The 17,009-nt window shown below is 36.9% G+C and overlaps 1 protein-coding gene across 1 annotated transcript in view; it reads right to left on the bottom strand.

The window, feature by feature from the left end:
* LOC134649779 (protein O-mannosyl-transferase TMTC2) overlaps nt 1-17,009 on the bottom strand; it is a 96,900-nt gene that overhangs the window by 43,001 nt on the left and 36,890 nt on the right. The window contains exon 3 of the mRNA XM_063504608.1: nt 3,616-4,591. Coding sequence (XP_063360678.1) covers nt 3,616-4,591 — 976 coding nt within the window. The remainder of the gene's footprint in view (nt 1-3,615; nt 4,592-17,009) is intronic.

Genomic DNA, 17,009 nt, shown 5'->3' with positions numbered 1-17,009 from the left:
AAGCCATGACAAACCTAAGATGTTTTAATCATATTTATTCTGTGACCATGTCTCAGTTAAATATAAGTAAAAAAATATATTTATTATTCCTTGAAACGCGTCACACGCGCTAAAGAGGTAAGTTAGTAGGTAGGTACGTAGGTAGGTACGTAGGTAGGTAGGTTGACCACGAGCGCTGTAAAGGGTCCGAATCGTCGGGTTGTAGTATAAATGCAATATATTTTTTGTCTGCGCTGGTAGTCGCCAGCAACATTCTGAGATGGGGCCATTTCGTGACACTTTATCTTTCATTATGTTATTTCTATGTATGTTTTTGTCTGTGTGTTTACGAATAAAAAAACTATTCCATTCTATTCTATTCTATATGTACGCGATATAATCCGTTTTAATAATTTTATTTCATGCATATGCGCGCCTCGACTGCCCGCTCATTAAGTACCTACTGGGTAGAACTAGTCATCGGTAGGTCTAAGTAGATATAGGTTACTAACATAGTGTTAAGTCTAAAATGTTACTAACTAAATGTGGAACGATCTTTTGGTCTGAAATAAAGATTTATTTTTATATATATTTTATATGTATGTTACTCATGATATTGTACCTGATTTTATATCTGATTAGTGTTCCTAATAAAGAATAAAATAATAAATACTACCCCAATGCAATCAGTAAGCTAGGTCAAAGAAGTTAATTTCTAGATCCATTTAATTGGTCAATAGAAAGTTAAAATATTAAACCAATTTGAACAGTTTTACCAAGAAATTACTCTAAGCATGCGTCCTTGCCAGCACTAAAATTGTAAATTTGAGAATAATGGAACAAAGAGACGCTGCCAAGATATATATTATAGAGTAATAGGGAACAGTCTCCGCGAACACTTGATTTGTGATTTATGTTTTGGGGTTGTTACATTTAACCGCTTTAATAGAATTTATTTTGTCGGATTGACTTAAGTAGCCAATATATTATGTACCGGGAATGACCAAATGATAGACCAACATATAATCTGAGAAGCATACCTATTAATATCACTTCCTGGATATCTTTCCATTAATAACCTTATGATAATTAATCAAAGGATATCCAGGAAGTTTATGTAGCGATGTAAAGAACTTTATAAAATGCCGAACATTTTAACAAATAAAATAAAACAATTATCCCTTTTATATGCTAGCAGCTGATTAGTTTGAAATCGTTGTCAAGAAGCGGTTAATAAGTAAGAAAAATAATTTATTTCGTGATTTGTCATTGTATAAGATACATTCAGTAAAAAAAAAATCTAATTTAAAATACTTAAATAAATAACTTTTGAAATAAGTTCGTGTCGGCAGTTAACTTTAGTATTACCCGATATCGAAGGAAATGAAGAAAAGCCGTTGTTAGCATTTGTACTTCAATAAATTCATGGATGCTGTGCCAGAGCTGAAGCAAAGTCTCGGCTATACAAATATTACTCGACTGGTAAAGCGACATACTTTGCAACTACTTTCGTGTTCCCCGTCTAGTCACCGTGGGTAATCCTCATGGGAAAATAAGTTAACGCGCCAGCTGACACACGCGCTTACTCAATATTTTACAACTGATTCCGAATGCCCTGAAACTACGAGGTACATCCACAAACTTTTAAAAATGACTCACGCCTCTTATTTTTTTCTTTCGAACCCATCACAAGTAAGTTAGATAGTTTTGGATCGGGGACCCCTCGATAAAGTGTCATAATTTAGGTGAAATATTGTTTTTGTGGCAAGGGAACATATTTTATTATATTTGTGGCTTCTGAATAAGTTATAGGTAGATTTTTCCACTCGGCGGCTCCCCTTACCTAATGTAAGTTGGACCTGTTGATAACTCAGTTGCGCGTGTTTTTATCTTACTATTGGACCAACATATCAAGGACTCTCGATTACGTGATGTTTTGTAGTTATGTATAGGTTTACATCTTCTTCCAGCAGCCAACCTAGTGTCACCCAAGTTACGGTTACGGAATCGGTCCGGCTGTGTCGACCTGTCGGCTAGACAGCATGTGGACTGCACCGTAAGTCGTTAAGCGTGCGAACTGCGATCAATCAGCGATCATTCGCCGCCGGCGAGAGGCATGCACGGTGTCGACCCGATGGGCCAGCATGATGATGTCACTTCGCAGTATTTATTTCTTATTGCGCCATAGCTCATCGATATTAGTTATACCTTATTTCGACAATAGGTGTTTCAATACAAGTTGTTTCATACAAACATACTTGAACCCAACTTAATAGTCTTAATACTTAACGGCTTGAGTTTATTTTGTGAATATCGGTCGCTCTAACTATACATAATTTCATTACTCATGAATAAAAGAAAACAGTAACCTACAATACATTTTGTCGAGGTAGTAGGCTAAATATGACATGAAAATCTTTAAAGTTGGTTGGTAGTTACTAACTATAAGGCAGTGAATTAATTGTGTTATAAAATATACCTCTGAAATATAATATTCGTCTGTAGGCGTACAACAACTCAATATTCGATGAGGACCGTATGAATAGAAGTGAGGGCAAACGAGAACAGTCAAGCCAAACTTTTCTCTTTGGGCGAAAGTTTGTGATGTGAACAGAAACCCGGGGCGCTCCCGCGGGACGTCGCACATGCATGTTTAATGGCGTCCTAGAAAGGTCAAGAGTCCGACTGTGTAGAGGTAGTGAATACATTATAAACTCGAGGGCGTGCTCGACGGACAGGCGTGCCGTGACAGCCTCCTTTCCAACTCCGCGAACGCTACTAACACGCCATGGACAGGTAGTTTGTAGCTGTCTCTCAAACAAATTAATTGTGTCTTAGTTTTGAGTGGTAACGAGGGAGCAACTGTGAACAAACTTTGGAAGGTACAGAGTATAAATGTTAGCTCTGCCAACTTCAAATATTTCGGCGTGAAATGGCATATTTTTGATACGACGTTGACTGAAGATTAATATGATGGTTCTCCGTTAAATTGAAAACTTTGGCGCTCTCCGAAGCAATAAATCTGTTTCATGTTGGAAAAGATACTGTTGTCAACACCAACTGGAATCTCAGTTGGAAAGTAATTACATTTTGGTTTTGACTATTTAAAAAGTTTCATAATTTTTCTTGCACCCGTCATATTTAAGATCATTCTGACGAACGTTGCCACACTTACCCGGAGATATTATACTTACTTAATTTAGAGATTTACGTGTGTACAAATTTCGAACTAAAATATCGAATAAAATCAAGCCGCCTTTGTACAGTTAATAAACATCAGATTTATACAATGTCGATATCCAAAGAGGAAAATAGGGACATTTGTTTTGATAACCGGCCGTCCCTTTTCCTCTTAACTGACTTGGTTTTACATTACCTACATCTCAAAACTTTTTTGCAGAAAAAGGAGTGAATTGCGAGACTTGCATTTTTTTACATGTAAGTAATGTTTTTCAGTTCAGTTCGTTCATGTAAGAGTTTTGGAGTTCAAAGGCTGATTTTTAATAATATCGGGCGTGGTATTTATGTGAATATAGCATATATGAAATAGTATTTTCACATGGCTTGGGTGGGCATATCCAAGCTGTGTGAAAAATACTACCTATAGTATGTAAAGGAAATTACAGAAATACATACCTTTTGGCGGATTTATATGCAGTGCACTTTTAAAAAGGCTCTCTTCGTCATGCCAGTCAAGGTTTCTTCTTAAAGTAGCTCCACACAGGGCCGACAACACCAATAACAGAGTAAGCATGAATATTCTGCTCTTAGCTTCACTTTTGTGCCAACTCCGGGTCAAAGCACCAGTTCCTAAGCCAAGTAATAAACAGAATCCAACACTTGGTATATATAATACTCGTTCCGCAACCACAAATCCGACGTAGAATAGGACATTGCTGGCCGGAATAAACGGCAGAGCCATTAATGCTATAGACATGAGCATTGCCACTTGAGGGCTGCGATAAACCTGTCTATGCACCGGCTGCACCTTCGTCTTATTGTGTTCCATCGGGCACACGCAGGCGGAGTGATGCATCATTGTGTTGTTGTTATTGATGGCCCGGCATGCACTGGTGTGTTCCTCCGTCAACGCATGCTTACAGCCGTTGCAAGGGCACAATTGCCGCTTCACCGAGTTTTCTTTGTGAGGTGCATGGTAATTCTTTCTGTCTATAGGTTCCTGTCTATTGTACTGTTTGCAATTGTAATTCCATTTGTGCTTATTTTTACAATTTTGTTTCTTATAATACTTTGCTTCTTTATAATAATTTTCTTGGCGTTTCTTAAATTCGGTGACTATCGCCCGCCAAGTTACTTTAGAGATAATTGCGTAGAAAATTATGGTAGAAATATTTCGTTGATCAAAAAGGGTCGTTATTCGTGGTATGGCATCCATAGACCAATCAAAACTGAGGTGAAACGGGTATAAAAGGAGGAAGAAGTTGAAGACTGGAAGATAGGCGAATGTGTATGTCCTGGTGAGGAACGAAGGGTCGCGAGAGGCTGGGTTATCGGCGGCGGCGAAAGCCGTCGGCGCTCCTGTCAGCCGCAGCCGCCAGTACAGTAAGGCCACTCCCCCCATCCCCAGTGCACACACGCTCCGCCATCGTTGCTGAAACAAACAAACAAATACTTTTAATAAATATTCGTTGACGTTAGTTATAATTTTAAAATTTTTAGAATAAAGGAATGATTCACGGTCTTGGACAAGATTCCAATTCAAGAACTTCCAAGTTTTTCTATTATCTTATTGCTTTTCCACTAAAGTGTATTTGTTGTACCTATCTTTATTACTGTTTAACATTATAATCCTCCAACTTAGTGTCATTATAAATTAACATTTAATGTACAATGTATTTTGTGCAATAAATATATAAGTAAACAATAAAAACCAGCCAAGTGTGAATGGGAATCAAGGAAAAAAGTAAAAGCGTAAAAAATAAGGTAAACTATTCTTGGAGTGAGAGTGCACATTGCAGATTTTTTGCAACCTACATAAGCACTAGGGGAAACTGTTCCCACAATTCACGTCATAAAAAATATACTCCTACAAAATGTTTCCTAACTTCTGGCCGCGAAAATTTTGCTCAAACCAAAACTTGATTGATCACCACTCTGCAGGAATTCATTAATATCTGTCAAAGAAATTGCTGCAATGTTTCGGAATTATGGTAATTTTTTATAACCTTTCAATAAACACGATCATATGAAAACGCGTCTTTAAATCTTCGAGGAGACATTATCTACCTACCTACACTTGAACTTTTAGGTAAAGTGTTGTAATGGGGACATTTGAGCCAGGTACGATTCGTGACGGTTATATATTGTTTAACTTAGATTTTATAATGACGAAGCCTGTTGCGGATATCATCCTTGGTATGTTTGGGACGAAGCATGTTGCTGATTTGCATTTGTAGCAACCGGACAAAGCCTGTGTTGCGGATTTCTTACATATAACTAGAGTTTTTTTTAACAAGCTTTTATTAGGTTGACCCGTATGTAACTAAAATGTAATGGAATCTAAGGTAACTAATTTAACCATCTTCCAAGGATCGTAGCGTCATGAAAATTGGCAGTTGTATGTAGTTCTGATGACAATACAATAATATGGTACTGTCGAACTGATCTGATGATGGAGACAGGAGGTGGCCATAGGAACTCTGTGATGAAACAACGCAACCTAATTGTGTTAGGGGTTTTTAGAATTGTCTCGATGAGTATTAGTTGTCTGTCGTAAGAAAAGTACAGTCAGCGATAAAAGCTTGTACCAAAAATTAATTTTTTGCCAAAAACTTATTTAACAATGTAAAGGTTAATTATTATAATTGCTATAAGCACATTTCTGTATGTTAAAAAAAACTACGTAAGTATTCATTTACTTTTTGTCTAAAAACGTTCAGTTTCGTTGTTTTAATATATAAAAATCTTTTGACTAAGTACAGGTCGTAAACAATGTTACACAGCGAAATAGTAAGTTTACTAAGTTTAAGAAAGATTCACGTGGTCAGTGCCTTCTGTCAATAAGTAGGTATGATAAGGTAGAAAATAAGAAAACATGATTTCCTAGAGTTCCGTACTTAGCCACAAATGGTATCAGTATCTGTGAGATGACGTAATCTGTTTCATGCGTAGCTTATTGACCCATAAAACGGGATATTGGCCCCGAATAAAGCAATGAAATAAGTTATAAGAATCGGATTTTTCTGGATGAAATAAGAATTATACCTACTTATAATTATGCAAAGGATTAGCACTAAGCACTGCTTATATGTATATAGGGTGCTTCCTGTAACAGGAACAATAAATTAAACTAAAGGCTGTACTCCTCAAACTGACCAACATTCGTTCAGCAACTTTTAAAAAATATGAATACTTTAGACTTCCTCTTTTTCATACAAAATAAATATTGCCTTCAATGTACGCTGACATCAGTGTGTTTGACGTTGCTTGTCACGCTTTTAAAAATAACAAAATTTGCAATACATCGCTTCTTAGAATAAACTTAAAAGTGTAATAAAAATCAAAATGTGAGTTATTTTCAAAAGTTGCTGAACAAATGTTGGTCAGTTTGAGGAGTACAGCCTACAGTTTAATCTATTGCTCCTGTTACAGGAAACAGCCTGTATAAATAGGTACCTACCTAAACAAACGGATATAGTTATCTGAAGCACTGTAATTTTATACATAGGTAAATTGCAGGGCAATTACGTTAAGCTGTGACGAGTAACAGCGCTTAAAGATAATTATGACTGAACTTAATGTGCCTGATGACAATATCGAGAATACAGTGAAGTGTACGGCCGAAGCAAAAACTATTACTACTGCTGCGATGTGGGGTTATTCATACATTTATGTATCTAAGAATAAAGGATGAATCACGCTAGACCCGGCCGGGGCTGGGCCGGAGCTTCCGGCGCTTCGTTTTCTATGGAAAGCACCACGTGATCACCGATCAGCCATCATAGAAAATGACATTTCGGACCGCAGCTGCACTACTGGTACTGAACGCGTCGCTGTTACTGTCAATTTCCATAGTAAAATGAACAGTAGTGCAGCTGTCGTTGGAAATGGACTGTCATCTTTAACGAGTAAGATAGAACAAATTTACCTACGAGTTCCGAAATTTCAGTAGTTCCTTAACATTACACTAGGATTATAAGTGTTATAAGATACCTACGAACATTTAAGAATCCATAATAGGTACCTACTAATAAAATATAGGATACGGTTAATAGGAACAACGACAACAAAAAAACTTGTCTCGAAATATATACTAATTCGTTCATTGTTGTAAGTTATTGGTTTCCTGCAATACATGGAAGACTTTTTACCGATACTTTTTAGCAATAAGACCGCCTGTTATTACCTAGTTATAATTTGTCTTCTTTTCTGTATTCTCTTTTTCATTATGTGGTGCACAATAAAGAATATATTATAACATATTATTATACTTACCTAACTGTAATAATTTTGTGCGTAGGTATACATTTTCTCGAGGAAAAATATGAGTTTAATTAATATATGATAACTTAGTGATATGAGGTATTACAGTTACCATGAGAGGTGTAATATCATCTGAGAAGTGTAATAATGTTAATCCTCAATGAAGGCGCACGATAAAATTGATTTACAGCCTCGTGGAAACGTCCCTTTAGATTATTAAATTACCAGAAGCACCTACTGTCAACCCCTACTCTAAATACGTATAATCATAATGATTCATACGAAAACACGATTAGCTATTACAATCTATTTAAAGTGGCGTTATTATGAAAGTTTGTAGGATTATTTAGTGCAGGGTTTCGATAGCGAGTCGGAAGGTGCTGGCTTGTTAGTTGGGGAAGCTCGTGGAAAAGATTTATGAAGGTACCGCCGCGTCCCCTACCCGGTGTAGCCCAGGGGAAACCCTCAGAACTAACGACGCCGGTTCGGATTTCCAGCACAATTTACGCCACCATCGGCCTCGTAGGTGGTAAGCGCTCTCCGCGCAACTTGACGGGCAAAATTAGTTCAATCGGAACAGGGAAACTGAATTATAGATGATCCTTTTCTCGCTTTTGGGAATTGGGACGAGTTCTTCTCGAACAAAGATTAATTGTTGTTCAATCTGTTTATCAAAGTTGTAACTTAATACTAATAACTGCACTTATGTTCAGTATAACGAAATAGTTATTGATTGTAATAGAGAACTAAGAGCCCATCAACGTGCACACTACCGCCACTGCTGAATAATCGTGATTATTAAATTTTACGAAATAGGTATATTTAAAAAAGGGGCCGCTACGGACTGTGTGTTGTATTAAAGTACCTTTTCAATACATCAAAGTAGTTTCTATGTTGCTGGATTCGTCAATCTCTGCGTCCAAAGTTAAAACGGCTGTTTTTGTTTTGAGTTCATAGATTGACGAATCCAGCAACATAGAAACTAGTTTGATGTATTGAAAAGGTACTTTAATACAAGATACAGTCCGTAGCGGCCCCTTTCTTTAAATATCTTTCGTTAAATTGAAATAATCACGATTATTTAGCAGTGGCGCTAGTGTGCACGTTGATGGGCTCTTAATAGTAGTGGGTTACAGGGTGACCTTAGCCATTGGAAAAACCCTGAAATCCCACGTAGGGTTACTTCTCAGAAATGCTTTAACGTTAATATTTTTTTAATTTTACAAAAGTTATTTCCAATAATCGACAAAAAAAAGAAACATACTGTATTAATCAATGGCAGTGCTTTTGACAATTTGTTTGAAAATGTGCGGCAATGATGATGTGTCACAACTGTCACAAGTCAGAATCTTATTAATTTCACAAATAAAAAAGATAATCAAAACGATCGAAGAAGGTTTCATACTATTTATTACCTCAGGAGCTACTAACACATACAGGTTGCTCCAAAGTAAAAAATCGTAATTTGTTAATTTCTTCGTAACCGCTACACCGATTGTCATGATAACTGGTTTTAAATACCCTAATGCATATGTATATTTCGGCTTTGTCCAATGGCTAGGGACACCCTGTATATGTTTTTTGCATGCCTGTTGGCCAAATATAGCGACACTACTTGTTGTAAGATTACTATCACTGCAGCACTACCTATATTTGCAAATAAAACATTTTGATTTTGAAAGGTTTTGTGGTCAATAAAATTGTCAAACAACTTTTGACCGCCAGGGTCGAATAATGTAGGGAGTCGTACAGCGGCCACTTCATCATCTGACAAATTCGAGGTGCGAATTTGTCTTAACTTTACACACAATCAATCAATTTGATATAAAAACACTTTGCATATAACTTTTATCATAATTTTACAAGACTTCATAACAACCAGTCCTTATTTGCAAAGAACTGCAACAGTAATAACAGTGTTTGACGGACGGAATAACACCTAGTCACCGTACATGCACATAAATACGTTTACAAATAGGTACGTATAGCTGAGACACACTAATAAGTTGACGAAGCCACCCTTTGCGAAGCGTCTATTACCACTCTCAGAGACAAAAGGTAACTACTAACACTATGAATAACCTCGACAAAATAAGTTTATAAACAAAAGTTGTTATATTACACATTATAATATATGTTATAATTAAAATTAATGTAGGTCCTTTCCATTTACATTTTTCAAAATAGACGTTATAGAAAGTGTATATTTTTTAAACACGTGTGATTTAGTAGATTGTTAACCAATAACCAAGGGATGAAAGGCACTCATTCCTGCCGAGGTACCTAGTTTGACGCTCGAACGCAGTGAGAGCGCCAAATAGTCTGAGGCTGAAATGATGCCTTTCAACCGAGTTAAACACTCTACTTTTCATTTCGAATACCAGGAAAGTAAAATGCTTGTGTTTTTTTTATAAACATGAGAATGTAGAATTTTTTATAGTAAATCTTGAGGGTACTTTCAATTAATAATTTAGGCAAAACTATCCTTATTTATAGAATGGGGAGTTAAACATCAGTATGGAAATTGTATAACAAATCCATTTAAACCCAAATTTCAATAGCTTATCGTAAAATATTTAATATTTTCGTACTTTGAACGTAAAATGCTTTAGTGCAGACACGCATCATTTTCTGCATATCTTTTAGAACAACAATGGCCCTCTTTCAGAACATGAGAAATGAAAAATAATATGTAAGCTTGTTCAAGATTAAGACGTAAAATTTTATGCATTTTGTTTCTATGGAAATCTTTAATTTTTAAACGAAGGGTACCTACTTTGTCCTTTTACTCGTATATACCCTTCTAATTCACAACCACCTAGATTTTGCGATGCGGAATGCAATTTTCAATCAGAATGCGCCTCTAGCTAGCGCCATCAAAATATAAGCGATTTACCTAATAGTAGCTATGACTGGTTTTATAAACATTTTGTGAATGATATTCATTGTATTTATATACTTAAGTATATTTCATTAACGTTGTTAGAACTCTGCTGTTTTCGAGAACTGATTTAAAAAATAAAAAATGAACTGAATAGTATTAATAAACTATTTGTCACTACTGTTCCTGGAAAAATTAAACACAGGTTAAGAGAGATACTAACTATACAAGGAAAATAAAAGTGACTTAAATGGAAAGGTATAAGTCTTAATTAAGATTTTTTATAAAAATATTTATTAACTTTTACTGCTTGCTTTAATTAAATGTAAAATGAAATCCAGACTTAAATAAATAAAGTTTTACATTATTTTCCTTTTTATTTATTGTTTGTTTGTTATCATTAATTTCTCTCTCTAGTTTAATTATAATTTATGATTTTTTTTCTAAAAAAAAAACTGTTTTTTGGCTCTCCTGAAAAATCGCGTTTTGTCCGTTAAGCCCTTTGAGCCTACGGTAGTCGATATGACGTTGTATATTCGGACTGTATACTTAATACGTATAATAATAAAATAGATACGCGCAAACAACCTACGCGCATACCTACTAATATGAGCAGCTCAGGTTCATTTAGGAATCCCACGCTGTGCTCAAGGACTATTGCGCTAGCAGCGACTTGAAGTCAAAGCAAATAACTTAATGAAATAAGCGAGCGAGCTTGGCCTAGACGTCAGAGGGGCGCTTATCTGGAAAATTTACTGCCTGGCTGACATTACCATCCTCGCCTCGTAAATGCCGGCTCATTTGCCAGTCCTTTTGAAAAAAGCTGCGGCTTTAAGCAACGAATCTGCATCGCGTTCAGTGTCAAAATGCACGACACCCTGAAGACCAAACACACTAAAACACCCGCTGCTCTCAAAGTAAACATACTTAAACAAACTGTCTGATGTAAGCATGCTGAAAATTTTCATATGCTTACTTAAACTAAATATGATTAATATTAATAACATTAAAGTTATACAATAAAATTGTAGTTAATAATATTGTCATTATTTTCTTTCCAATCACCGCACTGTCAATAGTAGAGTAGTTACTTAAATACCTAGTACCGTTGCTCTTACTGATAATGTACTTTTATGTTGTGAGTTTAGAGATATATAAATGAAAGACCAAGTATCTGCATCGCGTAGTACGTATCTTGGAAAGCAACAGCTATAGTCATTTTCATACCAGTTCAGCTTATTCATCAAAAGGACGTCGTTATTTTTTTATGTTAAGGTATATACCTCTTATAGAAAAGACAAATTTGCCCAAATATCAATGTACAATTCGAATGTTAAAATGGGATCTCCAACTCAGAATAATGCCGCGGCAATCCGTGGGGCTGGTTTTCATTGATGACCTGGCCGATTAGCATAACCTTGTGTTGTCGCGCGCGATCCATAGGTAGGTATGTCAAGCGCGAATTGTAGCCATATTCGAACTTTAAGATACGTCAAATATAAGATATTGAAACGATATGGATCGGTTATGTGAGTGTCAAACATGTGTCAAAAGTGACGTTTCTTCAATATGTCACATAAAATAAATAAATAATCATATATATCATATCACGACCGTTTTGGCCTAGGTGGGTAGTGACCCTGCCTATGAAGCCGATGGTTCTGGGTTCAAATCCCCGTAAGGGCATTTATTTGTGTGATGAGCACATCATATATTTGTTCCTGAGTGTTTGGTTTTAGTACCCACAACAGAAGCCTTCTTGAGCTTACTGTGGGGGAAATTAAGAGCTGATGAAATGAATGAAGATATGACACAAGAAACTCCTCACATGCGAGTTTATTTAGTATTTGTTAATGCTAACCCCAGGCTACGGATGTAATCAAACGCGTCTTAGATTAAAGAGAAAAACTTTCTGGAATCCTTTCAGCAACCTAATATAAAAAGGTATCGATAAGAATTACCTTCCTCCGCTGACGTTTACCCACGAGTTGAAATGTAGCGAGAACGTTAGCAATTTCCGTGAGCTAATGCATTGTCACGTTATGCCGTTTATCGGTCTCGCTACATTCGTGGCTTGTATTTAGCTTGGCATTATATTCGTATTTATTTCTGGATAATTAACAATGTAGTACATCTCGCTCGCTTGCCAATGTACGCGAATTTAGAGCCGCCATAAAAGAAAAAATCACCAACTGTCACGATGACACTTCATATATTTTGCGCGCGCCGTAACGCATCTGTCGCATAGTTATTAAAAATTAAGTTTTATCGAGTAATTACTAGTTTTTTCCATGCAGTTATACCTAAAAGGTCTATATACAGTGCAATGTGTACATGGAAAATTAAATTTGTAAATATCGCAACGTAAGTACCACGGACTGTGGTAAGTACATTGTACAGCCTTGTACATCTTTACGGACAGCATTTGTCAGCTAGTAAACAAAAGTAGTTTTCATTTTCTAAATTCTTGCAGCTAGAAGGTGCTAAGAGTGCTCCCGTGGGGAAACTTGGACTTCTGATACAAGTCATGTACTTAACCTCACTTTATTATAGAGTACCTATACAAAGTTTTTATACATTCTCGTGTGACGAGTTTGTCTATGTCCGTGGGACATTGTTCGAGGTGTTGGCTTAAAGATATTTACATACTTAACCTCACTTTATTATAGAGTACCTATACAAAGTTTTTATACATTCTCGTGTGACGAGCTTGTCTATGTCCGTGGGACATTGTTGGAGGTATTCACATATCGCGTAGCGACATTTTGTGCTTCGTTCTATAGAGAACATAGACTTAGGTCCGTGGGACATTGTTTGAAATGTTGGCTTGAAAATATCCACATGTTGCGTGGCAACATTGTGCTTTGTTCGTGGAACGAAGGTCAGATCTTTTTCAACTCACTTTGACTATAATATAATGCTTATTGCATAGCAAGGAGCCCTTCGTCCGTGGGACGAGCACGAGTATCACTATTCAATAATAAAATGGATTAAATGTGAAGAAACACCTCATCCGTGGGATGATAATTTGTGAATGGGAAAAGTTTTTTATTTCAATAATATAAATACGTACATACAAAACTTAAGAACTAAAACCTGTTCTGAGCCATGCCGGGTCCAAAGGCCCCAATCACACTTGCAGCGTTACATTTGTGAATTGTTTTGTATTACCTAATAATTTCTTATAATGACATTAGCACTTGAAATTCAGTGCATGAATTTCGTCACACTCATGGATGTGATCCTGTATCATTTACAAGCATATTCTGATATAGATGATATTCTGTCATTAGCAAGCCCGCTAGCGGCATTAAACAAATTGTATGCTAATTAAGCATCTACTTACTGTTTACAAATAATAACAATATTCTGGATGCTGTTGGAATAATGCCTCTGGATTAATGTATATGCTAAGCATTTATAATATATGCTGAACCCTTTTAAGGCTTAAGAATGGCCTACCATTTTTATTATTTCTTTACTAATCAAAACTTCTGTAACCTGCACTAATACAATAAAATAAATAAGTGCCGTGGCAGTGTACAGCACACACATACTAGTGTACAAAAGAATGCTATTTAACAGCCTTTATAAGGACTAGATCCAAACCACTGCCTTATTGTGAAGGTCATATCCTGGGGTTAATGGCTTATACTTTTTTCACTCTTACAAGTTTACTATAGCTTGAGCGTGTTTCATAATAATATATCATATTGTGTGAATATGGATAACTAGTTCCCTTTTCAGGCAGTTTGGTAAATTGCCATACAAGTTTACTAAAAAATTCTAATATCATAACATCATAACATAACCCTTCAAGGGCTACTAATTTATTTTAGCCAAAATGTCACAATTATAGTGTGAACAAAATTATGAAATGTCCCCGGATAGCTCAGTCAGTTGAGCATGGGAATTTTAAGTTCTTGAAGCCCAATTGCCTTCGGTGAAAATGTTCAAAAGATATATAAAGATATTATATACTGAATTAAGTGAGTTTATTATTACTTTCAAATGTAAGATAATGAGAAGTATGTTGTATAAAATACAAGACTGTAGGTGAACAAGGATACAATACCGAAACTATACCTACATATGAAATCTTAATCAGTCAGCCATTGGATGGATATTTAATATCAATTAAATTATAGCCCAACGCTTCAAACTCATTTATTTATGAAACTTTCAGACGTTTATAAGCCAGTGGTAACATTTATTTATTTTTTGGAACCCTTTTACAAAATGATAGGGTTCAGTTTAGCACAAGTTCATGCCCATTAAATGGCAGACTTGAATACATTTGTGATAAGAAAGAGAAATGGTTAGGTTGGTATGTAATATAATATAAGTAGGTAGGTAGGTAGATAATTAGTTAGGTTTATAGGTAAGTATGTAATAGCTATATTACATTTCCCAACTTTTGAACAGTAGTGTAGTAACTGTTAAAGGAGTTTTTATACTATCTGTTATAGGTATTCAAACTATTTACGTGTGACTTGCATCTTACTAAACTCGAAAAGAAAGATATATGTCATGTATTGATTATGTCAATGTCGTATGTGAAAATAAAATAACGTATTCGATTTGTGCTATATTTTAATTAATCTTCTAGTAAAGTGATCATTCTTCAAAACCGTGTCCCAAGGCGGACACCATTGCGGCTCTGCTTACACGCATGTGTTAAACTACTTCAGGTTATCGGTCCCACCTACGGAAATGGAGAATATCGCTAAAATTCAAATTGGGTTGTTGGAAGGGAAATCAAATTGGGATACTTGGAAATATAAAGCCATCAGTCTACTACGAACCGTCCCGCACGCGCTGGAAGTAGTGGAAGGCTCGTTCAAAAAACCCACAGAACCCGAAAGTCCGACAGAAGCAGATGCAGTGACCACGTACAAGACAGAACTAGACCGTTTTGTAAAAGCTGACGCGACTGCTCTGCTGATCGTAACTACCAATATGAAAGAAGAGACACTTCGAAAGGTCATGAGGTACACGAATGCAAGAGACGTATGGCTTGAGCTACATAGACTATTCGACGGCACGGACGACGACAAGTCCTACAATCTATGTATGAGCTTTTTTGGCTTTAGAAAAGATCCGGCAGATGACATAGCTACACACATGTCAAAATTGAAAAATATTTGGACGCAGCTTAATCAGGAAATAAGTAAGGACAAAACCAGTAAGCTTCCAGAACTGCTACTCCTTTGCAAGATTCTCGATACGCTTGACGAAACCTACTTTTCCTTCAGAAGCAGCTGGCTGTTACTGCCTAAATCTGAACGAACTATAGAAAGCCTTACAAGTCATTTATGTGCATTTGAACGAGCTCTTCAGAGTAACAACGTACTTCAACAGGAAGCTCTCGTTTCAAATTCCGGCACTACGTCTACTGCAGAGAAGAAGGACAGAAAGTTGAAATGCAACTACTGCCAAGCTATCGGCCATCGAGTGAGAAACTGTCAGAAGTGGATCAAAGACGGCAAGCCTCCGAAAAGCAGTAATTCGCAAGCAACACCTTCTTCTACATCTACGAACATGATCCTGTTGTCAATCGATAGCACAGAAGTATTTTCAATCGTTCCCGACATCGAACACTGGTACGTGGATAACGGCGCCACGAGCCACGTGACTAACCGGGCTGATTTGTTCCAAACCTTCAAATGCTTTGAAAACGTCCATACTGTAACAACGGCTGATGGCAAAGCGATTAGTGCTAAAGGCAAAGGTTCAGTAATGATCGAAGCAAATGTAAGAGGGAAGCTACAACGAGCAACCCTTCAAGATGTTTGGTACGTTCCAGCCATTGCAAAGAATTTATTCTCAGTACTAGCACTCCACGACAGAATTCCGAACAGCAAATTCGTATCAAAGACAAAAGAATGCACCGTCTATGTCAACGGAAAAGCGTGCTTATTAGGAAGACGTGAGAAAGAAGGTGGATTGTACAAATTAGATGTAAAAGTTGTACATCCTGAGAACCCCGCAGAAGTCTTTGCAACGTCCAATACTATGCAACTATACCACGAGAGGTTCGACAACCAAAACAAGAGGCACGTGAGAGCTACAGTTAAACGCGAACTGGACATAGATCTTCCTCTTGATAAGGATTTGTGCGAAGGCTGCATATATGGGAAAGCTAAATCCGGTACGAGAACCCGAGCTACCGTGCCAGGAGAACCCGAGGGAGTCTTCGAAGATGCTGAAGACACCGTCTCTAGAGATTATGAACTTGGCCTTGAGGGAGAAAATTTGGAACCCGAACCAGTCCAAGAAGACCAAGTACATGTACCCGAGCTCGAACCGCATCAAGATGATCCTGAAGCAATCGACTATGACGCCGAACCACCGCATTACGATTTGCGCAATCGCAACGAAATACGACGACCTGAAAGACATAATGACTACGTATGTATTACAGAGACGTACCCGTCGAATTTTGCTGATGCCATGGATCGTAATGACAGTGAAGAATGGCGAAAAGCGATGCACAGTGAAATGCAGTCACTGAAGGACCTCAACGTGTGGACGGCATGTGATCTACCGAAAGGGAGAAAAGCGCTTCCTTGCAAATGGGTCCTGCAAACAAAAAGGAACCCAGACGGCTCTATCGACAAATACAAAGCACGGCTAGTTGTGAAGGGCTTCAGGCAAAGAAAAGGAATCGACTACGATCAGACCTTCAGTCCTGTCACACGCCTCG

The sequence above is a fragment of the Cydia amplana genome, chromosome 1 (assembly GCF_948474715.1).
Source record: "Cydia amplana chromosome 1, ilCydAmpl1.1, whole genome shotgun sequence".
NCBI lineage: Eukaryota > Metazoa > Arthropoda > Insecta > Lepidoptera > Tortricidae > Cydia > Cydia amplana.
Note: the sequence above shows the minus strand (reverse complement) of the source record. Positions and strands in the feature narration are given on the sequence as shown.